This window comes from Cryptomeria japonica, chromosome 2, assembly GCF_030272615.1.
Source record: "Cryptomeria japonica chromosome 2, Sugi_1.0, whole genome shotgun sequence".
NCBI classification, from domain to species: Eukaryota; Viridiplantae; Streptophyta; class Pinopsida; order Cupressales; family Cupressaceae; genus Cryptomeria; species Cryptomeria japonica.
In genome coordinates this window covers 577,667,033-577,694,960 of record NC_081406.1, presented here as the reverse complement: position 1 = coordinate 577,694,960, position 27,928 = coordinate 577,667,033, and the positions used below count along the sequence as shown (strand labels likewise).

The 27,928-nt window shown below is 42.0% G+C and overlaps 1 protein-coding gene across 12 annotated transcripts in view; it reads left to right on the top strand.

Moving 5' to 3' along the window:
- The first annotated feature begins 555 nt into the window (after positions 1-555).
- The window catches only part of LOC131051075 (uncharacterized), a 190,223-nt gene continuing 162,850 nt past the window's right edge, over positions 556-27,928 (top strand). For 4 of the 12 annotated variants that reach the window (XM_057985503.2, XM_057985495.2, XM_057985482.2 and 1 more), the window contains exons 1-3: positions 557-861; positions 1,215-1,268; positions 20,857-20,897. In XM_057985503.2, coding sequence (XP_057841486.2) covers positions 634-861; positions 1,215-1,268; positions 20,857-20,897 — 323 coding nt within the window. In that variant the 5' untranslated portion in view covers positions 557-633. Of the gene's footprint in view, positions 862-1,214; positions 1,269-20,856; positions 20,898-27,928 lie in introns of those variants that run through there. The other 8 variants (XM_057985464.2, XM_057985471.2, XM_057985456.2 and 5 more) reach the window with 5 other exon arrangements.

The following is a 27,928-nucleotide window of genomic DNA, read 5'->3' as shown; positions in this document are numbered from 1 at the left end:
ACAAAACAATTTTTTTTTCATGTCATAATCTCATGTCCCAACGCAACTGCTTAAGTGTTTTTTTTTTCAAATTTGAGTAGATGGACTATTCCCACGTAAACTTTTAATTATGAGAAAAGGAAATTTGAAGCTATTTACAAATCGAAAATAGACTATGAAAAAATGAAGGGTTAGAAATAACTCTATATTGACAAAAATGCCATGTGGTTTCACAAATTTCTTTCCTTCCTTTTTAACATTTGCCTCCATTTTTCCTTCCAATTTTCAGTAGCATTATCCTTTTTTATTTTTTTGATTGATAAAAGTAATCAAGGGAGCCACACCTACTACATAGTAATAAAATACACATAAATACTAAATAAAAAGGAGACATAAAACTAGCACAAATTGTTATTAATACTATTCATATCATTATTTTACATGTTCAAAATTTAAATTTCAAAAAATTTCAAATTCCAAATGAACAAAAAAAATTGAATATTTATGAAAAAATAACTATTTAACTAACCAAAATAAACTAAAAAAGCTATTTCGAAATAAATAGAAATATAGCTAAATGTCTCAAAACTGAACACAGGGATGAGTGAACTTCCTTTGGCAAAACACCACAAAGACTAGTGTGCTGTCGATAAGATGGCAGGAACCAGATGTGTTGCAATTTCAACTTGTTTCTATCCCACTGCTATTCCTACCCCACATCTCAGCAAATCCTTCCTTGTTGCAAGATTTTCCATTGCCCAATGGAAACATACTAGAGTTTTATGTACAGAAAGAGCAAACAAGGCTGCGATAAAAGAGAGCCACGAGCTGGTGGAGATAGAATACGCAGAACTCAACCTTAACCAAAATATAGGAGAGAAGGTAAGCTTCCTCTTATAAATTTCTACGTATTGCTGATCGATCAAGGCCCAAGGTCATTGTCATATTTTTGTAAAACCCACAAATGTTTTATATAGCCTTTTGCTTTTCTATAAAAATATTTTTTCACATTTCTTCAATTAATGAGGATCTTAACGGCGTTTTTGAATTTTTTCTCGAACATAATATGATTTATTGGCGTTTGAAGGTATTTTACAAGTCTGGGCTGGTATCCATTCTGCAAATTTTTCTGAAGGGAGCTTGTTATTAATTAGGTTTCTCGTTTGATTGCATTTTGGTATATTATGCTGGCATTAATTTTACTGAATTGTTGAATATCTGGTTTTCTTTTACAGTTTGGAGGTGTTCGGATTCGGCAACATGTTAACCCTCTGAAAGCATCTCTAATGGTATTATCTGTAAATCCTTATGATCTTTTTAAAAATGTTTTGGTTCTGGCTTTTCTTTAATGCACCGGGAATGCAAAAAATAGTAAAAGAGAATTTGCAATTATCATTTATGAAAACAATATGAGGAAAATCAACTGAAAATTTAAACAAAATTTTAATTTTATATCCTGTTTTTCGTGAGAGACACTAACTCTGAAAATGTATTCGCCTATATCGTGAACGGAAGTTGTATAATTGACCAAGACTCCACTAGTAGACTTTGGGATCTCTTCTGCACTGTCCAATGTTAGCCACGCTATAAAAAATCTGAGCGAATTCGGGTACTGTTTCTATAGTTGCTGTTTTCAAAGACAATAAAACCTCTTGACATTCATCATCTGCAGAAAAACTACCAGGCTCCAATGTTATTCATCAAACAAAATAAAATTAGATACATTAATGCCGACCAAAATTTGAATTGGTCATTATATTAATATCAGTCTGGATCTTCAATATGTTCCCAAGTAAGGGACTCACTCAAGAATAGAACCTGACTAAGAGGTCCATAACACATTGCAGTGCCAATGCATATGTGTCAGGAATCCAAACATATTCACCAAGATCATTATATTTACTTTCTAGTTCATTTGATTGTAACCAGAGTAGTATTACTCGGAGTGAAGATTATATCAACAAATGAAAAGCATGAATGGAATTCGATTATTTGGGATTTAATCTGATGCAGTCCAAAACAATTAAATTAATTAGTGCCCTAGCAGGTTTGATGGGCAGCGCCACAGGGACCTTTATGGCACATACATTATTTTAAAAATATAAATAAATGTCAAATGACTTTTTTTCAATGTTACTAGGAGACTCGTCTCTGATCCTGGGGATACATCTCAGCAATCGGGACGTGTCTCTGCTACTAGAAATGCATCTGTAATGTCATGTAGGAGACTTTCAGCCATGGTCTCCTGAAGACTCCTGTTGTCTCCCATGTAAAAGGCACCATCTCCCACAAATAAAACAAAATAACCTAAAACTTAAACAGTTTAAAGTTAACGTGCCGGGAAGCTAGAAGAAAACCATGCCCTGGAAGGGAAAGTAGGAGCAGATGCAGGGCAGTTAGAAGAATTTAGTTCCCTTCTTGTTGGAGGAAAAGTCAATCTGCTAGCCATGGCTAATAGGTAGAGACCAGTCGACTCACATAATGACTCATAAACTGCAAACCCCATTGACAGCTCAAATCCCATTGGAAGATTATTTTATGTGTAATGTTGAGAAAGTTGATGCAGTGATTGCACTCTTCTTTTATGCATATGGAATGCTATTTAATGCTGCTCACTCACCTTTCTATGGAGAGATGGTCCAAGCTATTAATAATGAACCAGCTGCGTATGAAAAAATTCACACTACTTTAATTTATAAAGAAAAAGTTCAATTAGAGCAAATGAATTGCACCAATGAAAAGAGTGTGGTCTATAGAAGGATGTAGTATTGTGATGGATGGGTGGATAGATGCTAGAAATCGTCCACTACTTAATATCATGGTAACATGTAGCAATGGGCCTAATCTTTTGAAGGCAATAGATTGTTCAAGGCAAGGAAAAAAATGCAGAGTTTCTTTATAACCAGCTATATGATGACATTGAGGAGGGGGCATTACATGTAGTCCATGTTGTTGCAGATGTTGCCCATTGTTTGTAAAGCATCATACATGTTGGTGCAAAAAAAGTACAAGGATACATTTTGGACACCATGTTGTGTGCCTTTGTTGAGTAATGCATTCAAAGATATTGACAAGTTCTAGTGGATTTCAGATCTCATAGAAAAGGGCAGAAAAATACAGATGTTCATATGTAACCATTACCACACACTAGCCATTTATCGAAAATTTAACATGGTGGAATTTCTCAAACCTGCTGATACATGGTTTGCTTCGTATTTTATTCTTTTTGATTGTTTTTGTGAAGTCAAAGGAGCTATGTGTTCCACAATAGTTAGTGATGCATGCGCAGCTTAGAGACAATCTACATCAAACACTGCAGTTGAGGTGAGAGGTATGGTGCTTGATGACCATTTTTGGGCTGATATTAAATTTGTTGTGGACTTTATTAAGCCCATATGTGAGGTGATCAATTTGCAAATTCAGGCAAAGCCATATTTGGGATAAATTTATGAAGAAATAGATTTCATGCGTCAAAGAGTCAAGGAAATAGTAGATGCAAAATATCTTTCTCTATATCCTTTGATAGAAGAAAGGGTGCATGGAAGATGAAACAAACTTAACACACCCCTTCATTGTGCTGCCTATGCCTTAAATCCTAAATGGTATGATATACAAGTGACCAATAAGAGGGCTCCATATGAGGATATAGAGGTAATGAAGGGATCTTGGGCTGCAATAAAAAAGATTTATGGCTAAGGTGAGGATGCTTCAATTATGAGGAGTTAGTGGAATAAATTTTCACATGGGCATGGTGATTTTTCTTTTGTGGAAACTTTATATGATATGCAAACAAAGAAAGACCCTATACAATGTTGGTGGAACCCCTAAATTGCAATTGGTCAACTCCTCATATTGTGAGAGAAATTGGAGTACTTATGGTTTTAATCATTCACTAAAGATGAACTTAATATAGTCAAAGAAAGTAGAGAACTTCATGTACATTCATAGCTCACTTTGTTTTCTCTCGTGTAGATTTTGGGTACAACGAGGGTCCTTCAGCAAAATGGGACTAAATTTCACTTGATGCAGGAGTTGCAGCCATGGTGGATGAAGTTGTTGAAGTAGATGGCCTTAGTGATTCACCCCTAGTTCAACTACCAATAGAGGATCCTAAGTTTGAGAGTGACGAGTATTTGAAGAGCATCATAGTTGAGGACCTTGATATGGATGATCATGACATAGAAGTGTAGATGATATCAAGCTATCAAGATTTCTCAATTTCAATATGTAATCTAATATCAAATATGTAGTGTGAACTATAAACCCTTTGACTTTTTGACACAATGACATTTGTCATTTGTGTATTTAAACTTTAAAGTTAATTTAAAACTTTACCATTGTTCTTGTTTTGAAAGTTCATGTTGAAGATAATATAAAATATTATAAATATATTGTATAATTATTATATCATATAATAATATAATAATTATTATATTGTTATTAATAATATAATTATTGGAGACTAACTTGGAAGAGTGGTGACCTTGGTGAAGGGGCACCACCGATAGGTATAAAGGAAGAATAAATCTTCCTCTCTAAAGCAATTGATGACAGAAATAATATACAAAGAATTTGTATACCTCAATTCAACATGGTATCAGAGCGGGTACGAAACCCGGGAAAAGGCCCTGATATAGTAGCAACATCTAATGGAAGAGAACAGGGATCGATCGTTAAAGAAAGGCAATTTGCTTTGTGTTCGACTTAAACCTCAATGAACTCATCTTTTGTTGCAGCTGAAGGTTCGTATTCATTCCACGAGATGCTTAGTTGAAATCTTTCACCCTTACATTAGAGAAGTTGCATTACTGGAGACTCAAAGGCTCTCTTAGAGGATGGTCGATCTTAGAAGACTTTGAATGACTTTATTAAGACTTGAACAACCAGTTTATATGTTTACACGCCAGCCGACTGCAAAAGAAGAAATATACTAAGTGTTTTTTATGATAGCCGATTTAAGAACAATACAAGCAATTGGATAGCTTGTCAAAATACAAGTCAGCAACAAATAACAAGAAAACAAAATAGTGATGCGATTGATTACTATTTTGAGAAAAGCTAAGGCAAGCGACCATTTTGAACATACAGCAATTCCAGCCTATAGATGCAGCATATTAAAGAAAGACTTTTACCAAAGCTATTCGATTTATTTCCTTGGTCAATTCCATAATAAAATTATGTTGGAAGGACGCGTGTTTAGTGTATTCATTTAACAATCCATTCAATGATTGATACAAAGAGAGCAGCGATTATTGAGCAAAAAAAAAATTCTAAGTCAGTGATGTGTTAAAGCAGCGACTAATACGAAGGCAGTGATTTCATCATCAACAAATTAGAGTTTGAACGCAGCGATTTCATCTACCGGCAGGATGCAATTACTATGTATTATGGAGTGATCAAGAATCAGAAAAGTAGCGAATGAGTTTATGCTCATGTCAAACATTGATTCAAAAAAAGCAGCGATTATCACTAATGGTCAAAGTGATAATTGTTTCATGAGAAAGTATCGATCATGCTGGAACAAAGCGAGTGATAATAATGTTCTCATTATGAAAGAATTTAATTACATGCTCTAGTGACTTCCTCTAGAATGGCGACTTCATGATAATTAAATATGCAACGATATATGAAGAAATAAATAATCTTGCAATCTTAACATGTTGGGCATATTCACATACCTTGAAAATATGAATCTAGCCGACTCATTTGATTGGATAGCGACTTAATCATATAATATGGTGGACTTATTAAAGAGCAGCGATTTAATTAAGACTATGGAAGAATAAATTAAAATGGTAGCCGACTATGAGGATTTCATAAAAGAAGTAAAGGGAGTGCTTATGAGAAGACAATTTAACAAGATGTATTTATATCGAGCACACAGCAAAAAAAAAACAAAGATCAAAATTAGTTCGATTATGATAAAGATATTATCAAGGAAACAATTTAATAAATATAGAAGTGGTGATTTATCTGATGACAATATGCAGCAAGTAACTTATAATCTCTGAGGCAGCAAGACAAAGATTTTATAAAGAAAGAATTAATGAGAAATAAATTCCGAGCAGTCTTTATCCCAAAGGCTCAAAGATTGCAATCAAACAGCCATACTTCAAGCAAGGCACCCAGGATGGTGTGCTCATGCTGCGCGTTGATAATCCTCAAAACGTCAAGATTTTAGCTTCCTTTCCAGGAAATGAAGAAACTTCATTGGCTAAGAGTTTGCTTGAATTGCACAACAAGTGCTTCTGGGATGAGGATTGGAACAAGGCTATTGACTATTATTCCAGATGCATAGACTTGGCTCTCTCGCGCAACAAGTTTGAGCCCCAAGTGCTGGCTGCTTCCAACATTCAGGAGAAAGTGAAGGAGGCTCTTGTGTATTCTTATTCTAATAGAGCAGAGGCAAAGTTGAGGTTGAAGGAGTACGTGGATGCTGTACAAGACTATGACAAGGCGTTAGTCCTTGATCAGAAGCACCTCAAATCCTTGTTCTATGGAATTGAGTTTTCTTTATTGTGTTGATATTGGACTTGAAGAGCCATCCTGACACATCGTGTGGGAGCTTATTCATTCTTTTCGTGGACTATGGTTGTTGTGAGTAGTTAGTGTGTGGCCATCTTTGTAATTGGGGAAACTCTGTGAGCATCATTTCTATAGTCACCTGGAAATATGTTTTTTCTTTTGGTCATATGTTTTGAAGAACCATCATGGCATGCTATTTTGCTGCGGCATGGAGCATGATAAAGGTTTCTTTTGTGACCGGAGTTTTCCAATGGCATGTGCTCTATCTATCTTGGTGCGACTCCTTGTTGAACGATGTTGATTTTCTAAGTCGAGCTTCATTCCCATGTGCCATGTGTTGTCGGGTAATTAAGCAATAAGACATTTAATGTAATTAGAGTTAATGACGGCAGTTAACCCGTCGGTTGTCGACAGTTGACACTGGGTAACTGATCGGTCACCTTTATATATTGGCGAGTCCTTGGTCATGGAGACAGGGTTAGAATGGTCATCGTCATTGTACTGACATTATTATGAATCAATGAAGATCTGAGTTTCTTTATATTTTGTCATGTCTATTATTTCTGCAATGCATTGAATTACACTTTATTGGCAAAACATTTGGCACCGTTGCCTAGATAGACTCGAGAAAAGGAGCGGATGGCGTACGGACACGATGGGCCTACTCGCGAGCGAGATTAACCCTGAGGCGGACGAAGATACTACAACAAGGGAATTTTCAATCTTGCTTCAGGTGGCCCTCGAAACCTACGTCCGAAGAGAGGCCACGGAGGCGGAAGTTCCAACAAGTGCCGTGTGGACCGCACTGGAAGTTAGCCCTGCGGTGAATTAGTTGATGAACCACCTCCCCCAATTGCTCGCACAGGCTTCACTTGCACAGCGGGCTTGCCTGGAGGAAATTGCTTGCGAAGAACGACGCCAACAGATTCTCCTACAGTATGAAGAAAACAACCGTCGTTGGGAAGCGCAACAGGATGGCATGCGACGGGACACTTGAACCTTGAGCTGTACGGGGCAGAATAAAGAACACTCATTGTAATGATTATGTCATATTGTTGACATAGACTTGTATCCCACAGGATGAATGAATAAAAGTGTTCTACTTTTATATGTCGTTATTTATAAAGCCGTACGGGAATTAATGCCCAATACATTGAATAAAGACAAAAATAAGCAAGAGTATATAGATGAATGTGCAGTAGCCCAACGTGCCTTGATCCTTGAACAACAAGCGGAAAGGTGACGGAGGTATAAGCGAAGGGAGGAGGAACGCTCCGAAGGGGACGGTGAGGCTGACGGCCACCCACGGAGTCGGGAGGAGTTACTTGCGGAAACCCGCCACAGGATAGAGTGTACTAAAACTCAGTTGAGGGACTTGAGGGACTTGAGGGACTTGTCACGCACACCAGAGGCTAGGAAAACTCACGGAGTGGGGAGGAGGTAAGGGAGGGAGAAGACACCAGGGCTGCCAAGAGTGTCGGAGGGACACCGGGGCACGGCGGTCAAGCACCTCTTATAGGATCTAATCCATCCGGAGTAGGACAGCAGCCACCAGTAGTAAAAAGACAAGGCATGGCGCAAAAACAAAAACTTCCAAAGTTCCATGGGGACAGGAAAGAAGACCCTGTCCGCCACTGTCGCACTTGTGAAACAATTTGGGGAGCGAATGGTGTTACTGATTAGGACGAGTGGGTAACACAGTTTCCTGCAACGCTAAGGGGCGTGGCCATCGACTGGTTCTCCGATAGGGAGAAGGCTACAATTAGCACATGGCCTGACTTGAAGAAGGAATTTCAAGCGGAGTTTCGTCTCCTAAGAGACGATAATGAGATTGTAGCCGAAATTTACGGCACGAAACAGAGGAAGAACGAGATGGTTCGAACCTACAGCCGACGGCTCAAAGAGCTGCTAGGAAAAATGGAGAACCAGCCCGCAGACGGACTGAAAAAACGGTGGTTCGTGGAAGGTCTGAAGATGTCTCTTAGACGGAAAATGAAGATCGTACCTCCCTCTTCATATATCGATGCCTATAATAGGGCAATGGATTTAGAAAGCGAGTAGAAGACGTCCAAGAAAAAGAAAAAGAAATCCTCGTCAGACGACGATTCCTCTTCTGACAAAAGCAGTAGCAGTGATGAAGAGTCTAATCAGAAGGTACGGGCTCTCCAGAAAGATATGGAGCGAATGATGAGATAGATGAAGGCGACCAAAGGAAGCACAAGCAAAGCCGACGAAGGGGATTTATGGTGCATGGACTGCCGCAGCGACGGACACACCAAGGGGTCTTGTCTGAAGAAAGCATTTTGTGATATTTGTCAGATTGCCGGACACCTTACCAAGGAGTGTCCGTACAATATGAGGACCCATAACCAACAGGTTCTCTTTACGGAACCGTCTGCGCCAGCCGACATGTCCCAGCCTGCGATCAACAACGCGTCGTCTGGCGGCTATCGGAACAACAGGCGAGGAGGAAGAGGCAATAATAATAATACTAATAATAGAAGCCGAATCCAATACGACGCTAAAGGGCGGCCGATGATACAATGTCGGGCTTGCAACCAATGGGGGCATTTTGCCAGGGACTGTACAGCGGAGGAAGTGCCACAAAAACTTTGCAAGTGGTGTGGTCCGGGGGACCATGACGATGGCAACTGTTCGAAATCTGGAGTGAATTTGTTGAATGTAGAAACGGAGGATGTGCTCGCCATAACAAGATCCAAGACGAAAGCGGCCACTTACCTAGATCCTCGTACGGAAAAACGAAAGGCACTGGAGGCACGAGCGGAACTGGAGAAGGAGATGTCGACGAACAAGGACACCCACGGGCTTGCAGGTACTTCTCACTCTAAAGCAGAAACAAATATTATAAACCAACTGCTACAGGTCGAGATACCCGTCAAAATGAAGGATCTCCTGGAAAGTATGCCACACTTGCGGACAACCAACACATGGAAGGGACAACCTTGGTGAGACGGCGGCAGACCCATTAGCCCTGACGATCAACAATGGTAGATACCCAGTAGTGGTGGAAATGGGTATACTGGGCACCATCTTGATCGACACCATTGTCGACAGCGGGTCGGGAGTAAATGTCTTGCCAGAGGAAACATGGAAAAAATTGGGCAAACCTACTCTCTGGCCGTCCACCTTTAATTTATTGGGAGCAGACCAACACAGCATCAAGCCGCTTGGCACACTCATGGCGCAACCACTAACGATCAGAACACAGCCGTTCGTCTTGAACTTTGTGGTCATCCCATTGAAGAAGAAGGGATATGATGCCATCCTTGGCAGAGGCTGGTTGGTGGCGGCAAAAGCAAACCACAATTGGAAAAAGAACACCTTGTCCTTGGAAAAGGCCGGTAGAAGATATATCATTGACCTCAAAACCCAACTGGTTAGTGAAGAGTTGGCATCAGAGTCAGAGTCCGACGGGGACGACAGTATGGACGAAGGGAAGGATGGCAGGGAACCAGATGACAAAGGCATCTTAGGAATTCAAGCCTGTTCTGAGGACGAGACAGATTCTTTGAGAGGGCTCCTCCATTGGCAAATGGAAGACTATGAATTATTGTACGGGTGCAATGTGCTGGAGATCGAAGAAGAACTTGACGAGAACGAGTTCCCGCCAGAGTACGTACAATACAAGGAAGGGGATGCCCCTGTGGATGACGCACCAGTGCACCAGTTCGACAAGAGTAAGCCCATAAGGTACGAGGAATCCGCACTTAAAATTACAAACCTTAGAGAAACTTCAGAATAGAAAAATATTATGGTCGGTGACGACTGGAATCCGGTCTTGAAGACGACGACGTTCAAAATTTTCACAGAGTACAAGGATGTGTTCGCCTGGACATATAAAGACCTCAAAGGGGTACCACAAGAACTTTGTGTACACTGGATCCTTCTGGTTCCCGAAGCCATGCCTGTACGGAAGCGGCCATACAGGATGAACAAAAATTATGCCGCTAGGGTAAATGACGAAATTGACCACATGCTCGAAGAAGGAATCATCTTCAAGGTCCAGACCAGCGAATGGGTATCACCCATTGTGATATCCTTGAAAAAGGAGGCCGATCAGATAAGAATCTGTGTAGACTTCAGGTGTTTGAATGCTGTCACAATTAAAGATCCATTTCCCATACCATTCACAGACACCATCCTCGAGGAAGTAGCAGGCCATGAAATTTATTCATTTATGGATGGATTCTCGGGATATAATCAAATTTCCATTGCAGAGGAGGACAAATTGAAGACCACTTTTGTCGTAGAAGATGGCGTCTATGCATACAACCGGATGCCATTTGGGTTGTGCAACGCGCCAGCTACCTTCCAACGGATAATCCTCCATATTTTCGACAAAATGTTCGTAGGAAACTTCAAAGCATTCTTGGACGACTGGTCCATTTACAGCATGGAAGAGGCACATCTCGTCGCACTTGGCGAATGCATGGAAAGATGCCGACGAGCCCGCCTCGCCCTAAATCCCAAGAAATGCAGATTTATGGTGCCTCAAGGCAAGTTACTAGGGCACATCGTCTGCAAGGCCGGACTGAAGACTGACCCTGACAAGGTATGGGTTATTGTGGAGATGGAGGCGCCCAACGATGTCACTAGCGTCAAGTCATTTCTTGGACACATTGGGTATTATAGGCGGTTTATTAAGAACTTTGCCCAAGTATCATACCCACTTGATATGCTGACACGAAGGGGGGAGTCGTACATCTGGGGGATGGCCCAAGAAGAGGCTTTCTAGGAGTTAAAGTCACGGTTGGTAGGTGTGCCAATCCTGACATATCCAGACTGGGACAAAGAGTTCCATGTACATGTCGACGCATCCAACTTTGCCATAGGGGCCACACTGGCGCAGGTTGGTAGCCATGGGTTGGACCACCCAGTGTATTTTGCAAGCCTACTCTTGTCAAAAGCAGAGAAGAATTACAGCACGACGGAGAGAGAAGCCCTCGAGATGGTATACTCTGTCTAGAAATTCTGACATTACCTATTGGCGACACCATTCACATTTTATGTGGATCACCAGGCGTTGATGTACCTGGTGAACAAGCCAATCATCCAGGGGCGGATTAGCCGATGGTTGTTGTTGTTACAAGAATTTACATTCAACATCATTGTCAGACCTGGCAAGAGCCATGTCATCGCCGACCAGCTATCACGGATCAAGTCTGGAGAGCCGACTGAAGGTGTTAACGAGGATTTTCCAGACGCCCATCTCTTTCGCATTGCCGTCCTTCCTGCCTGGTACACGAGTGTGGGCGAATACCTGTCAACTTCAAAATTTCCTAAGGAAATGTCGTCAGGCTTAAGACGAAAACTTGTACTAAGAAGCAGAATGTTCCAACTTATAAATGGCCTTCTCTACAAGATGAGACCTGACCAGATCCTACGACGATGCGTCTTGGAAGAGGAAATCCCAGGAGTCCTGAGAGAAGCACATGAAGGGGTCGCAGGAGGACACATGGGACTGGACACGACGACAAGGAAAGTCTTACTAGCAGGCTTATGGTGGCCGACAGTGCATAATGACGCTAGAGAATGGGTGACAAGTTGTGATACATGTCAACGCGCTGGACGACCGTTAAAGAGGGATTTTATGCCACTCAACCCGTCGAATGTTCAAGAACTGTTCGAAAGATGGGGGTTAGACTTCATTGGTCCGTTGAAACCAAGCCGGGCTCGACGATGTAGATACATTGTTGTGGCGACCGAATACTTGACCGAATACTTGACCAAATGGGTCGAAGCAAGGGCCTTGGCAGACAACTCCGCCGTTAGTACGGCGAGATTCATTTATGAACAGATTATCACCCGGTACAAAATACCTATACAGTTGACAAGTGATAGAGGAGGGCACTTCGTAAAGCACATTATTCGGTTGTTGACAACCGAATTCAAAATTTTCCATTCTCTATCAAGTCCGTACTATCCTCGGGCAAACGGCCAGGCTGAGGCGACCAACAAAATCATGGTGTCAGTAATTTATAAGTCCTGCGGGGTTGAGAAGGAAGATTGGGAGGAGTGTCTACCGTCGATACTTTGGGCGTACCGAACAACTTACATGGTAACCACTAGGCAGACATCATTCCAATTAATGTATGGCCAGGAGGCTGTGGTGCCAGTGGAATTCATGGTGCCAAGTCTCAGAATTGCCATTGACAACAGGTTAGGCGACATGGAAAGCCTCCGGGAGAGACTATACGCCCTGAATAAGTTGGATGAAAGACGGACGATGGCACAGTGGCCGACGGAGACAACTCAGCAACGACGGAAAGCCTGGCACGTCAAACATTTAAGAAGGATGCCGTTCACCTCGGGGCAATTGGTATTGAAGTTTAATGGTCGAAATGAAATTAAGCCGGGCAAGTTCAGGGTAAAATGGCTAGGTCCCTTTAAGATTTGCGAAGTTGGCGCGAACGGAGCCATCAAGCTGTGGACAATGGACGGGATGGAGGTGCTTGATGCTGTAAATGGCTCCAAGTTGAAAATCTATCACCAACGGAGGCAAGAGATGAGGTCCGCCTAGGCGGACAGGTAAGTGCGGTCGTATGGAAAGGACCGTACGGTAGGTCCGTACAACCCCGTACGGTGCTGTAGGAAAAAAAACGGAAAATAAAAAAATATAAAAATGCTATCGTACGAAAATAACAGTACAGTGGGCTCGTACGGCCGTATGGTATGGAATTTTTTAAAATTAAAAAAAAAATCCGTATGGTCGTACGGAAAAGGCCGTACGGAATTGAGTTAAAAAAAAAAGAAGAAAAAAAAAAGTAAAAAGGGACGTACAGAAAAAAGTAGTTATTTTTTTATTTTTGTCATTAAGTGTTTTATATGGCATGAATACTCAGGAAATTGCCAAGTTAGAAAATTGTCGGGTTATAATGACGTCCGTATGGACAAATCAGCTACTTGCCAGTTAGAAAATTGTCAGGTGATAGCCGTACAATCAAATCAGCCATACCACATTAGCAAGGCAAATCCGTACAAAACGAAAGACAGTTAAGGCTCGAAATAGTTACAAATCGAACCCTAGACAAGGAATTTTTATTTTATTTTGATTAATGGCGACTGAACCTAGGGGATTGAAAAAGCTAGATTGGAGGAAGAAATTGCAAGAAAGAGAAGAGCAAACCAAGAAGGAAGCCGGAAAGAAACCTGCTATAGCAATGGGCGACCAAGACAAGGGCAAAGCAATTGCATAGGATGCAGGAAAGGGAAGAGTTACGCAGGTCACCGCAGATACAATTCTATTCGAGGGTTTGGCTGGAACGGTGTGCAGGAAATGGTGGGAAAATGCCACGAGCCCGTCAGATATTGAGGTAAAAATTGAATTAGCAAAAGCTAGTGTCCATGATGCTATTCAGATGCCCATTTTTAATATTAAGGAATTCGAACCCTGCCTACGACAAATGATTAAAACATATGATCCTGAACTTCGCACATCGTCATTCAATTTCCAGCACACTGACATCATTGTTTCATTTAACTTTGATGATTTTGAGAGAGTATTTGACATTCCTGACAAGGGTAAAAAGATTGACAAAAAGGTAACAAAGTTGTCCGAGGAAAGAACCCAGCTATTAAAAGAAATTTGTAGGGACAACTTGACTACAGAAGAATGGAGTCGCATCTTGGATCCAAAGGGAAGAGGTCTGAAGAAGACATTTTTAAAATCTGGCATCTGGCAATGTTTACTTTACGTAGTACAGAGTAGGCTGACTGGCGCCAGTAGAGCATCAGATGCGGTAGTACCTATGATCGCATTGATGACAGGACTCAGAAAGGGCACGGTGTATGATTGGGCCAATCTACTGTCAGACAGAGCCCACGATTGTATGATGCTGAAACATAAAGTATTTTATATGTCACATCACGCTATCGGATTATTTTTAGATTTCGTGCAGGTACAGGTGCCACCACACCATAGAGGATGGTAGCCGCGGGATAGCATCGACTCCCTTAAGCCAGCTATATTTTATTGGTCAGAGCTGGATATTTTGACTACTGCCGAGAGACAGACTAGCAGGAAGAGGAGGAGACAGGTTCACGTAGTGGTGTCGGCCAGTGACACGGATTCAGGACGACATGGCACTAGTGAGGAGGAAAGTGAGGGGTCAGATGATTCAGAGGAAGATAGCACCTTCAGGTTTTCATAGACCGAGCAGCCAGTACCGCCGTAGGAGACCCCCACCACTCAGACAGTATCGTTGGCAAGTGTACCGAGGGGGCATCGTGGAATGCCTGGAGGGGGAGCTGGCAGGACAGGCCAAGTGGTATTTACTCCAGCATTCCTGACCGTCGGAGGAGAGGGAGGACCATTGGCATCATCTGGAGTCACAGTGGCTACCATCTCTACCATCCCCATACTTGGGTTTGGTCAGATGCATCCTCGGCCTCCACCAGTCCAGCCATCGCCAGTCACAGCCAAGATGACGACACCAGCGAGTGCACCAGTATGCATGCCCGTCATCCTGACGAAACCTAGGATAGAGGAGGCCCAGAGGACGGTCGAGGATAGGCCGGCGGGGGACGATGTCGATTCATGGCTAGACAGATATGCGGCTCTACCTTCATCCTCATGCAGGCAGGCACCACCCACACCTTCCTACCCTTGTATTCCTTCACCTCCAGGGGTTATCGACTTGGGCAGTGGCACTAGAAAGCAGGGCGATAGAAAGACACCGCTGGTGGAGGAGGGGGCGGTATCATTGCAGCAGCAGCATCAGGTTGGACGAATTGGAGAGGGGAGACCTACTGCCATGGTGCAGTTCTTAGCCAGGATGGAGGAGGTTCAGCTACTGGTTGCCTCGACAGTAGAGTCGTCTGTCGGACAGCTCACTTTGCGGAGACTCCTTGCATTTGCTACATCTGGAGTAGTAGTGGCATTTCAGCAGTGTTTTGAGCAACATGGATGGCCGACGCTTGATCTTCCAGAGATGCGAGTAGAGTGGCAGAGCCAGGAGGTGGCTGGAGGGAGTTAGACACAGTCTGTGGTCAGACGGATTGAGCAGGCTATACGAGATAGGTATCTCGAGCTTCGAGAGACTCAACTCAAGGTGGATAGGGCTCAGGAGGAGTTGGCCACTCGCATCCCTGCATTGGAGACAGAGTTAGAGCAGCAGCGCACCCATGCTAGGAGTACAGCTGAGATCCTTGCCACCGTGAGAGGAGAATTGAGTGCCATGAAGGTAGAGTTGGTAGTGCAGTCAAATGAGAGCGCCTTAGCAGAATTGAGAGTTGCTACCCTGGCAGTCGAGTTGGAGGCGAAGCATCAGGAATTGATGGAGGCAGTGTTTCGAGTGAGTTCCCGGGAGCGGCAGTTGCAGGCTGAGTAGGACCTCCGATACCGGACCGACCAGGTGGTACAGCTTTAGGAGCAGATGGCAGTAGCAGCCCCAGCCCCTCCACCATCAGGGACGCCTCCCTTACCCCCTCAGTAGTCTGTGTGTAGTAGTTATTTTGTGGGGTTCGTAGTTGTTATCTGTTGTAGGCATATCATTCCCATTTTGTTGTCTGTCGTCCGAAGACGACATTTCTTTTTGGGGGGGATGATGTTGCCGGGTAATTAAGCAATAAGATATTTAATGTAATTAGAGTTAATGACGACAGTTAACCCGTCGATTGTCGACAGTTGACATCGGGTAACTGACCGGTCACCTTTATATATTAGCGAGTCCTTGGTCATGGAGACAGGGTTAGTATGGTCATCGTCATTGTACTGACATTATTATGAATCAATGAAGATCTGAGTTTCTTTATATTCTATCATGTTGCATTCTGTCATGTCTATTATTTTTGCAATGCATTGAATTACACTTTATTGGCAAAACACTATGAGTTCTCCTTGTGATGAGGCGTTTGGTTGGAGTTGGTCATCGTGTTTATATCTATTGTGAGTTTCACATTGGACGACAACATTTAACAGTTCTGGTAAAGAAGTGTATGCTTCCCTGACAAAGGGAGCAGCTAGAGGATTTGCTTCAGTTGACTTCTGAGGATCTTGGTCATTTTGGTTCAGAGGGAGTGGACCATGTCAAGATGGTTTCTCTAATGATTAGGAAATTATAGCAGCTAGAGGACTTTGATTCATGGGATAGAGTTTCATGATACTTGGTGAGCTTGGAGTGATGTAGACTCCAACCGTGCATTTCATGATGGATCAAAGCATGTGGAGATCAAGTATCACTATGTTAGAGACATGGTGAAAAGGAACGCTATTTAGTTGAGATACATTAGTGCTTGATGAGCCCTTGTGAACATTATTGTGAGGTGACGATCTCTCAATAGTGAACACTTGTACATCTGATCATGACGATCTTACGATATTGATTGATCATACCATTATGATGGATATCATGGGACGTGATATCTATGGATATGTCATAATGGTTTATGTCTCTAGTAGTAATATCTATGTATATGCCATAATGGTGGATATCATGAGATGTGATATCCATGGATAAGCCATAATGGTGGATATTACATAAAGAGATATGCATGGTGGATTTCATGTGACGTGAAATCTGTGGATTGTGGACATGTAGTAATATCATTAGATATGCCATAATGGTGGATATTGTTTGGGTAAACGATTAAATGCAGAAAGTAAATGCACATAACATAATGGAAATATATTAAAGAACCAGTTTCTGTATAAATTCAACAATCCATGTACATCAAGTGCTTATAACATTACACCCAGATATGACTATGATGATGCTACTAAGAAGGAAAGGTATGCAATATATAATAGCCGAAGGGGTGCGACCAACCATCGCGTCCAATTGCCCTTCGGGACGACTAACTAACTGACCGCCGTAACTCATTATTATCGACGACAACATAACATAATACGACAACATGACATAATGATTATTCCTGACAACATCATCCCCCCCAAGAAAAGAAGTCGTCTCCGGACGACTTAATACAAAATAGAGATGACATTAAACAGAACCAAGGTAGAGAATTACAGGAACTGCTAACGCCAGTCGAGCCCGAAACTCATACACGTGCTACGTCCTCGCCTGAAAACTCTTTTCTGCTACCATCCGATGCTCAAGTGTGGATGTCACCATTATTGCTTCCGCAAGGAGTTCTTTTTGTTCCTTGACATCACAGTCCTCCTGTGCCTAAACCAAACTTGTCTGCAAGACTTGCTTTTTAGTCTCAACCTCCACCAACTGCTACTCAAATGATACTGTCTCCCTAGCCAATTTGTCCTCGATAGTCACCCGTGCTGCCCTATTGGCATCCAAGACTTGGGTACGCTAAGCTGAGGCTCACGCTACTACTGCCTCCAACCTGGTGGTCAACTCCTCCCGAGCCCTTGTGCATCCACCAAGGCAACCTCACGTCCAGTTGAGACATACTCCGCGTTCCTCAAAGCGTACCATTCGTGCCTGGAAGTGGCCACAACCTTCTGGCACAAAGGCTAGGAGACGCCTCAAATCCTCCATCACACTCCCCAAAGGCTGATAACTGAATTGAATAACTCTCTGGTGCTGTACGACTTCGTGTTCTTGCAATGCCTTCCCTCAAACTTTGTTTGTTTGCAACCTCTAAATCTGTCTCCCTCTACGGCCTATGGCTTCCCTGCCAATGCTTAGCTTCAGGCTTCTTTCTCATAGTACGAAACAACCCCAACACTTACCGTGATTTCTTTGATGCCTTCGCCCAACTCAAAAAGTGTATTGTAGCTCAAAAATAAACTGGGGGTCTGGTGGTAGTGCCCCCAGCGGGGTCGAGGGGTAGCGCCCCCGCCGCCAACACCAATTGAAAACCTTCAGATGCACGTGGAAGTCCATGGTGCACATCATTTTTGTGATATTTTAAGATGCCAAAAACCTGCTTCTCCACACTAATTTTTCAGTGTCTTGGCTCCAGACTCCATCGAATGATTTTAAATCTGGTCGTCGTTTTTTTTTTTCATGTGCCATCACCACCTTTATCCCTGCCATGCCGTGGTATTTTCCCTTTAACCCTCTTTTAAACCGCTGCCGTTATCGCCGTGCTCCTTCAGGCCTACGGACTGTAATGTCTTGAGCCTGTACAGAGGTTATCTGTTGTACGATGGAGTGGTCTGTTGTATGGTGGCTGAGCCGTACGACGACTGTTGCACTCGAAACTTGGTGTCGTACGGTGATTGGTCTCTTGTACAGTGTCTGGGAAGGCTGTACGGTGGATGCTATTTGGCCGTACGGTAGATGAACACCCTTCGAGGCCGGTGACCTCCATCGACGGTAGTCCACCGTACGGTGTCCCATCGCACAACGGTGCTCCATATGGTGTCCCACTGCACGGTGTCCCACCCGGTAGTCCACTGCACGGTGTCCCACCACACGGTGGTTCCACCACCACTTTTTTTTTAATTTTTTTAAAGAACCAGCTTCTTTATAAATTCAATAGCCCATGTACATCAAGTGCTTATAACATTACACCCAGATACGACTATGATGAAGCTACTAAGAAGAAAAGGTATGCAATATATAATACCCGAAGGGGTGCGACCAACCGTCGTGTCCAATTGCCCTTCGGGATGACTAACTAATTGACCGCCGTAACTCAGTATTACCGATGACAACATAACATAATACGACAATATGACATAATGATTATTCCCGGCAACAGATATCATTTGAAGTGATATCTATGGATAAGCCATAATGGTGGATATTACATGAGGAAATCTCTATGGTGGATATCATGTGAGGTGATATCCGTGGATATGCCATAATACTTACTATCATAGTGAGATGATATTTTTCTCTTCCACATATGTATGTAGCCATTGTGGTCAAACATCATGATGAGGTGATGTGATATCACAATGAGGTGATAAGCTTCCTGCTTGCTCATGAGTATAGTCATTGTGTTGGTCATCCCGATGAGGTGATATGTCTTGTGCAGTTGGAAGTATCCTCCCGAGTTGAGAGGGAGTGTTGAAGATTGGCAATGTCGGTCATCACTTCCAGCCTAAGGAAGACAAATATGTAAGTGGCCTAATCGGCCTAATCAACTAAGAGGGAGTGTTGATGCTATGGTCGGATTCCTTCGGGCCGGCATAGGGGACATAAAGGTTGTGATAATATAATTATATTATATTTATTGTGATAATATTATTATGAGATGATATAATTATATTATTATGTGATAATATAAACTATTATAAATATATTGTATAATTATTATATTATATAATAATATAATAATTATTATATTGTTATTAATAATATAATTATTGGAGACCAACTTGGAAGAGTGGTGACCTTGGTGAAGGGGCACCACCGATAGGTATAAAGGAAGAGCAAATCTTCCTCTCTAAAGCAATTGATGACAGAAATAATATACAAAGAATTTTTATAACTCAATTCAATAATTCAATGTCATGATATTTTCTATAAATTATTAAATTATATTAAAAATGGCATCTCCAAGTACTTCCGTCTCCAATTTTAAAAAATAGACATATCGGTACTAGTACCAATCTCTCGTACCAGTACTAGTACCGGCCTCCTAGCAACCTTGCTTTTTTTTAACAGTTTGTAGGAGACTTCCTCTTCCTCTTTCTCCCTTCCTTTGTTGGAAATTGCAATAGAGTATGTATTAGGGTATATGTTTTTAAATTGGGGGGTCTTGTGGACATCCCTTTTAGATTTAGATTTTGGGTTTTATGTTTCTTTTTTTACTTTTTATATAGTTATAAGTGCAAAAGCCTTTTTTTTATTGTGGGGGGATGTCCTATTGTCCTCAGGACAGTTGAGGGACCTCTTCATGTTCCCCAGCTGCCCCAGAGATGGCAGGATATACCAGGACATGTCTCTCAGAGGGGAATGTCCTTAGGGATGTCCTTGCATCTACAGAGCTGCCCTCAGATTGACCCCTTTGAGGTCCTGCCAGGGGGATGGTGGTGGGGAGGGAGAGACATTTTCTCCACATCCTGTTGTCCTTGGGACATGCTTGTTCTGGGAAACGGGGTGAAGACCCTGGGCATGTGATTACCCTATACCGGATAAATTAGTGCCAACTGCCACTGCCCACATCTCTGGCCCTGTGACTGAAATACTTTGATCATTAATAGATCAGCCCTTTATAGAAGTGGTTAAATAGTTTGAATCATAGTTTTTGCTTTTTTGTTTACCCAATGGGTTTTCTGGATGTCATTATTGGAAATTGGTGCCATTATATAAAGCATTCCAGGTTCTGTTTTTTATTTTCATTTAATTGTTTTCACACTTCGACATAAGCATTACTGCAAGTACAGACAGATACATGGAACAGGTTGACCCTGGTCTTTGATGGTTGCACCTTGTTGAAATTTCTAAAGTTCATGTGCAGGGGCAAGTTATGTTTCAATTCAAGGCACATCTCAAAATTATGTATGGAGAATTACATCCCTTGTTCCTGCTATTTCAGTGCAGAAATGTTTCTCATCAAAGACTTTCTAGTTGTTTGAAGTTTGAAACACCCAAGGATTTGTACCAAGAATTTCAGAGAGAAATATTTATACCGTTGGTTTATAGTATTTGTTGATAATAAATGTTCTGCCTACCAGCTGATAATTACCAGTATTTTTGTAATTTTGTTTATGATTTGCTTTCTCCAGTCTACTGCAAAAAGAAAGTTGGAACGTTGATTATTGGTTACTATGTGTAAAGATCTATTTTCAATAATTTTTAACCATTGTATTCTTATAAATACTGGCATCCCTTGATGAGTTTATGTGTGTGTATACCTCTTTATCTATACACGTAAAGTAACTTTACAGAACTAATTCATTAATTGAATTGTCCTTATATTTTTAAAAAACAGGCGAATTAGTGTTGAGTGGGAGACACACCCTTTGTAAATAGAGATAATGGGCTAAAAACAGTGCTTGATGTCAAAACAAAATCCAATTCAGGCAACAGATTCAAAATGAGTCTCCAATCTAGATTGCAAGATCAATTCAAAGCAACATTTAACAAAACTAACATGACTGCCAAAGTATATTGCATAGAAGGAAAATGATAGTTACAGTTGCTACAATTTGATCACCATTAACCTCCTCGTGATAGTGGAACAGTGAAACAATTCGTCTTACCTCTGGCTTGTCTTTAATCATTTACTATCCCACTGTAGGTATTGGAATTGTTATCATCACTTTGTCCATTATATATTAGCAGTTAGCCACACTAGAAAGATAGAGTGCATATGTGTGGCTGTCATTGTAAGCTGAAAATATTTGATTCATGTCAAGAAAGTGTGCATAATAACCAAATTCAGGAAGTTTACATAGTTCAGTCCACTTCTTAACGAAATCAAACTGTATCTTAACAACAGAGCAGATCCACATTTATATTTCAGTCTGAAAAGGATAATGATAATTCTTTCACTGCTTCACATTCAATTCCACCACAAGCATTTACTGTTATCTAAATTTGTAGTTAGAAGGTCTGATTAGGCAGAGCAATGCTTTCAAGCAATGTAATATCACTGTACCGACCTATAGAAGAAAAACCAGTTAACAATTTGTTTTCATTTGTTGAACATCAACACTGTCAGAAACCAATCTTGATCACCACTCATGCATTCCACATGAAGGCTGTGGAGAATGCTGAGCAAGTTCAATTAACGTAGTGTTGCAATCCATCTCCCTAGTACACAAGTATTTGGTAAAATTGGATATATTTACTAATGATCAAACCGATCATTAAATAGAATTACAATGAACGAAGTTTCTAAAAAGAAACAAATTAGAATTAGAAAGAATCTAATTATACAAGATATACACAATATTGACCATTAAACAAAATAGAAACAACTAAGACGAAGATATTATTCTAATACCCTCCCTTAATGGTCAATCTGTCTACTACACCAAGCAGCCCCCTGAACTTAGCAAACTTATCTGGAAGTAGGGACTTGGTGAGGATATCTGCAGTTTGATCCTCTATAGGAATATACTGCAAATCCACGGATCCATCTTCAACCAGCTTGCGGATGAAGTGACAATGAAGCTCAACATGCTTGGTTCTCTCATGGAAGACTGGATTCTTTGCGAGTTTCAACACCCCTTGATTGTCACAGAAGAGGGGTGTAGGATCGGCTTGAGACAGTTGAATGTCTGAAAGCATCCGACGAAGCCAAACTGCCTCACAAGCTGCTTTGACTGTTCCTCGATATTCAGCTTCAGTCGAGGAAAGAGCTACGACTTGCTACTTCTTACTGGTCCAAGTAGCACCTGTGCCCAAACTGAAGACATATCCGGATGTAGACTTTCTACCATCAACAAAGCCTGCCTAGTCCGATTCTGTGTAACCAATGAGTCTGATATCTTTGGTTCGTCGATAAAGGATACCAAAGTCTGAAGTGTTTTTGACAGCGCAGGATCCGCCTCGCTGCAACCCAATATTCTGATGTAGGAGCTGTCATGAAGCGGGGTATGCAGCTGACTGCATAGCTCAGATCAGGTCTAGTGGAGGTGAGATATATTAAACTGCCCACTAGTTGCCTGAAATCAGATTCATTCTCAATTGGAGAACCAGATTTGGGCGACAACTTTAGACCTCTCTCCATAGGTGTAGATATAGGTTTGCAGTCTTGCATTTTGAACTTATCTAGCAGAGCCCTGACATATTTGGACTTAGAAATGAAGATGCCATGAGACTGCTGCCAAACCTCAACACCTAGGCAATAGTGTAGAAGGCCAAGGTCAGTCATGTCAAAAGACTAGCATAAATTCTGCTTGATTCCCTGAACCAAAGATTCCGAGCTGCTAGTGATGATTCAAATCATCAACATAAATAACCAAAATGATGATATCGCTGCCAATAGTCGTGACATACAAATTTGAGTCAGAAGGACTCCTCTGGAAACCCTGATCTGTGAGGTACTTATCAATCTTCATGTACCATGCCCGAGGAGCCTGTTTCAGGCCATAGAGTGCTTTCACCAGTTTGAGCACCTGGTGTTCTTTTCCGACAACCTTGAATCCAGGAGGTTGCGTCATGTAGACCTCTTCGTGTAACTCACCATTCAGGAAGGCACTTGATGCAGAGTCCCGGTATAGGTATAGGATAGGTTCCCCTAATCCAAGAACACACCAAGGACCCTAGCAATCATACAACACTTTCAGGGGTTAAGGAATATCAGTTTGACAAGTCCCACATTCCTTTCTTCTAAACAAAAAGACTACCGGTACAAGGTCTCTTTCATTTACCGGTACAAGGTCAACAATGGTTTGGTCCCTTCTCCAATGCAACAATGGCTATTTAAGGTTTGATTTGAAGTCCCCTAGGTCAGGGAGACCTCCTTCAATCATTGAATTCAGGTTCCCTCTACCGGTTTGGGTGACTACTACAGCAATGCCTACAAAACCTAGTAGCCTTGCCAGACCGGTTTTCCACACTTAACTCTTTATTTCTCCAAAGGACCAGACAACAAATCTTAGATTTGAGTACCCTTTTGAGAGTTACAAAACATATCCTGAGGGTTCTTACCGGTGGGGAACACAAGAATCCAAACCCTACTTTGGTTAGGAGACCGGTATAGCCCAATTAGGCCTATTTTACAAAGGAGCGTGTAGACACAGACCTTAACTCACTAAAACAACTCAAGGAATACTCTTAGGTTATTGCAAATACACCAATTCCTAAGTCTTAGGCCATGATTAGACCTTTAACCCCTGATGTGAGACCTGTTTGCTTACACGTGCACGGTGGCCACATGGAGTTGCCCACCTTAATGCATCAAACCCTCGCCTCCAACTGGTCCTAACCTACAAAAGGCCTTTAAAATCCTAAAATACATTGGCCATTCTTGCATCCCCTCCAAAGCCATGAACCACCAATGAAGGATCAGCAAGGTAAGGCCATTTCTTTGCAACACCCTAGACAAGACTGTCAAATCTAGAGCACTTCCAAAAATTTGCCGATTTCTTCCTTGTCTTGGTGAATTAGGACCTCAGATTTGATGCATCTGAAAGGTGATTGGCCACTCTAACACATCCTACTGGTTTCCTAACTCCAAAATAATCGTATAGTACGATACACCGCGTAGAATAACGAAATTGCAAGAAATTCTCAGAAATATATTACTTCAATGATGCCAAAAGTTTACAAAGTCATTCTGTCTCCTCCCAATGATGATTGGGGATGATATTTTATACCTTCCTCAATGGTTATCAACCACCTTTTGTACTGAGGTGACCGTTGGAAGGAAGTTGCTATTTGCAACCAAAAGTAGTTATTAAAAGTTGTCAACAAAGTTGTGAAGTTTGAGCAACTTTTGACATGTTAAATCCGACTACCTAGAGGTGCTTCAACATGTCATAAACCTTCCTAAGACATCTCCAACAGATAAACACTTAGAAAAATACTCAACCAAATACCCCTAGGCCCATATGCCCATGGTGGCTTATCAATTTGCCAAATCCATGTCATTGGGTAACATGGTGGGGTTTATTACAAACAAATCAAACATCAAACAAACAAGACTACCCTATTACATAGATTGAAAGGTCATATTCTCATGTGTGTCCTTTAGCCTTTATTTCCCTTATTATCTTAGTCATGAGGTGCTCCTGCACCAGCACTCTTGACGTCCATTTAATGGACCTTCCAGCCACACTGAGCTGCCATGGCTAGGACTAATTTGATGGTGCTCATCTTTGCAGTCGGAGCAAAGGTTTCCTCGTAATTAATGCCTTCACGTTGAGAGAAGCCTTTGGCAACAAGACGAGGCTTGTACTTATCTAAAGTGCCTTCACCCTTGTATTTTACCTTATAGACCCATTTACACCCAATGGGTTTCTTCCTTGGAGGAAGATCTGACAGAACCCAAGCGTTATTTTTTAGCAAGGTTTGGTGTTCAGTCGCCATAGATTGCTCCCACTCAGGTATCCCTTTCGCCTCTGTGTATGTTTGAGGTTCATACACACTGTGAATGTTGGCCATGAGAGCAAAATTGACATAATCAGGCTGCTTGCTCTTTTTCCGAGCAGTTCTACCCTCGATGAGTTAATCATCATGAAGATCAACAAGTGTCTTAGCCCACCATTTAGGCCGAAGAGTAGAAGTGCCAACATCAGATGCAAGAGGTGCAACAGGATCAAGGTCATCTAACAGAAGATCAGATGAAATTTGTGGAAAATGAAGTGGTGCAGTTGCATGTCTAGGTGATCCTGTAGGAGAAGGAACTGGTGAAGGTGCGGGAGTTGGAACAGCTGGAGCCCTCCCATCAGGTGGACCTAATGGAAGACGAACACCCAAGTCTGAAGCTTTCAAAGGCTGATCGTCTGAATCCACAACTGGAGGAGAGAGCTGAAATGGCCCTCGACCCTCATCAAAAACCATGTCTCGACTGAAGATGACACAATCTGTCTCAATATCAACTAGTCGGTAGGCTTTGTCATTATCACTATAGCCGGTGTGCATGAGTTTCTGACTCTTGGCATCCAACTTGGTGCATTTTGCATCATGGATCCAAACAAAGGCAGTGGAGCCAAAACCCTTCAGGTGACTGATTTTGGGCTTGCGGCCTGACCAGGCCTTTGTCGGAGTCTTCTTCTTCACAGCCAAAGTAGGAGACCGTTTCAGAAGATAGACTGCAGTATTAACTGCTTCAGCCCAAAATTTCTTCGGTACACTTGTGTTCAAGCATAGACCGAGCTATTTCGGTTATCGTGTTGTTTCTCCGCTCAATGACACCGTTTTGCTGAGGGGTGTAAGGTGTAGTGAGTTGGCGCTTGATGCCATGTTCACAGAAATGGGAGAAAGCAGAAGAACAAAATTCTCCCCATTTATCAGACCGAAGAGTTACAATATGATTACCAGACTCTTTTTCTACTAATGCTTTAAATTTTTGAAACACAACAAAAACCTCTGATTTCTATTGAAGAAAATACACCCACATTTTTCTACTAAAATCATCAACAAAAAGTAGAAAATCCCTGGACCGAGTGACAGAAGGAGTAGCCATAGGTCCACAAATATCAACATGGACCTGTTGGAGTACCTTAGAGGCTCTCTAAGAGTCGCCATCCGAAAAGGGAGTATGATGCTGTTTGCCAGCCTGACATGCTCTGCAAACTCCGAGGTTTTGGGTCTGGATCTCTGGCAGTCCGATCACAAGATCTTCCCGAACAAGCTGAGAAAGATAGTGCACATTTAAGTGCCCATACCACTGATGCCAGAGTGTACTAAAAGAGGAGCGCTTAGTTGCCATGGCAAGCTCCGCAGAATCACTAGAATCAACTAGTCTGAATAGACCATGATCCTCAAGACCCACAACAATAGTTGTCTGAGTCTCCTGATCAATGATACTGCATTGATGTGAACTGAAGGTCACATGGAGCCGAGGAGAATGTCGTAGAATTTGACTGACTGAGAGAAGGTTGAGTTCCATTCCTAGAACATAGAACACATTGAGGAAAATTAATTTCTTCCCGCCATACTGAATCTGTAGATTGCCCTTTCCAAGAACGGTGTACTCTTCCCCTCGAAATATAACTGAATCTAAGTACGGCTGAAAATCAGTGAACCAATCTCGGCGATGAGTGAAGTGGCGTGAGGCACTTGAATCTATATACCAGGTAGAGGATTTGACTTGGTCTGCAGGTCTTTTAGCCATGAAGGCCTAAAAGGTAGACTCGCTCTGCTCAGTGTGGTCTGCTACATTTGCTTTTGGCTGCGAACTACTTTGCTTAGCTTGTGCAGCCAAGCGTTTACGACACTCCAGCTTCATGTGACCAAATTTATGGCAGTAATTGCACTGAACATTTTTCTTCTTCGAGCCTTCTGATGATGGAGCATAGGGTTTCTGCTGAGAAAACTGAGAAGATTGTGATTTACCTTTATCCTTCTGGAAGGATTTAGTTGCAAATGCTTGTTCTGAAGCGGAGGAGCTATTACCGCTGTCGAATTTCTGCTTCCATCGATCTTGTTGCAGAAGTTTAGTGCAGAGACGAGCGAACTTTAGATCAACACCAGTTGAGGTGATGTTGAGTGTTTCGACAAAATGCTCATAGGACTTTGGTAAGCTCTTCAGAGTTATCACGATCATGTTCTCCATTTTCTGACTGATGGCTTCCAACTGGTCATGGATTTCCTTGATCTGATTGAGATGATCCTGAAGGGATTTGTGCTCATCCATGACAATAGAGAAGAGCATATTTTTCAGAAAGAAGGCTCTGCTCTATCAGACGTCTCATGTAGCGTCCTGAGATGCTCCCATATCTCGGTAGCTGTTTTGTTGGAAGGTATCTGAGGAAGCTGATCGTCGGTCACTAAGAGCTTGATGAGCATGATTGCTTCATGATTTTGTTCATCAAACTTTGTCTGTTCAGGACTGACTGCAGTGGGACTGGTGACCTTTCCAAGAACCAATTGATCAATAATGCGATACTCAAAAATGGTGAGCATCCGTTGTT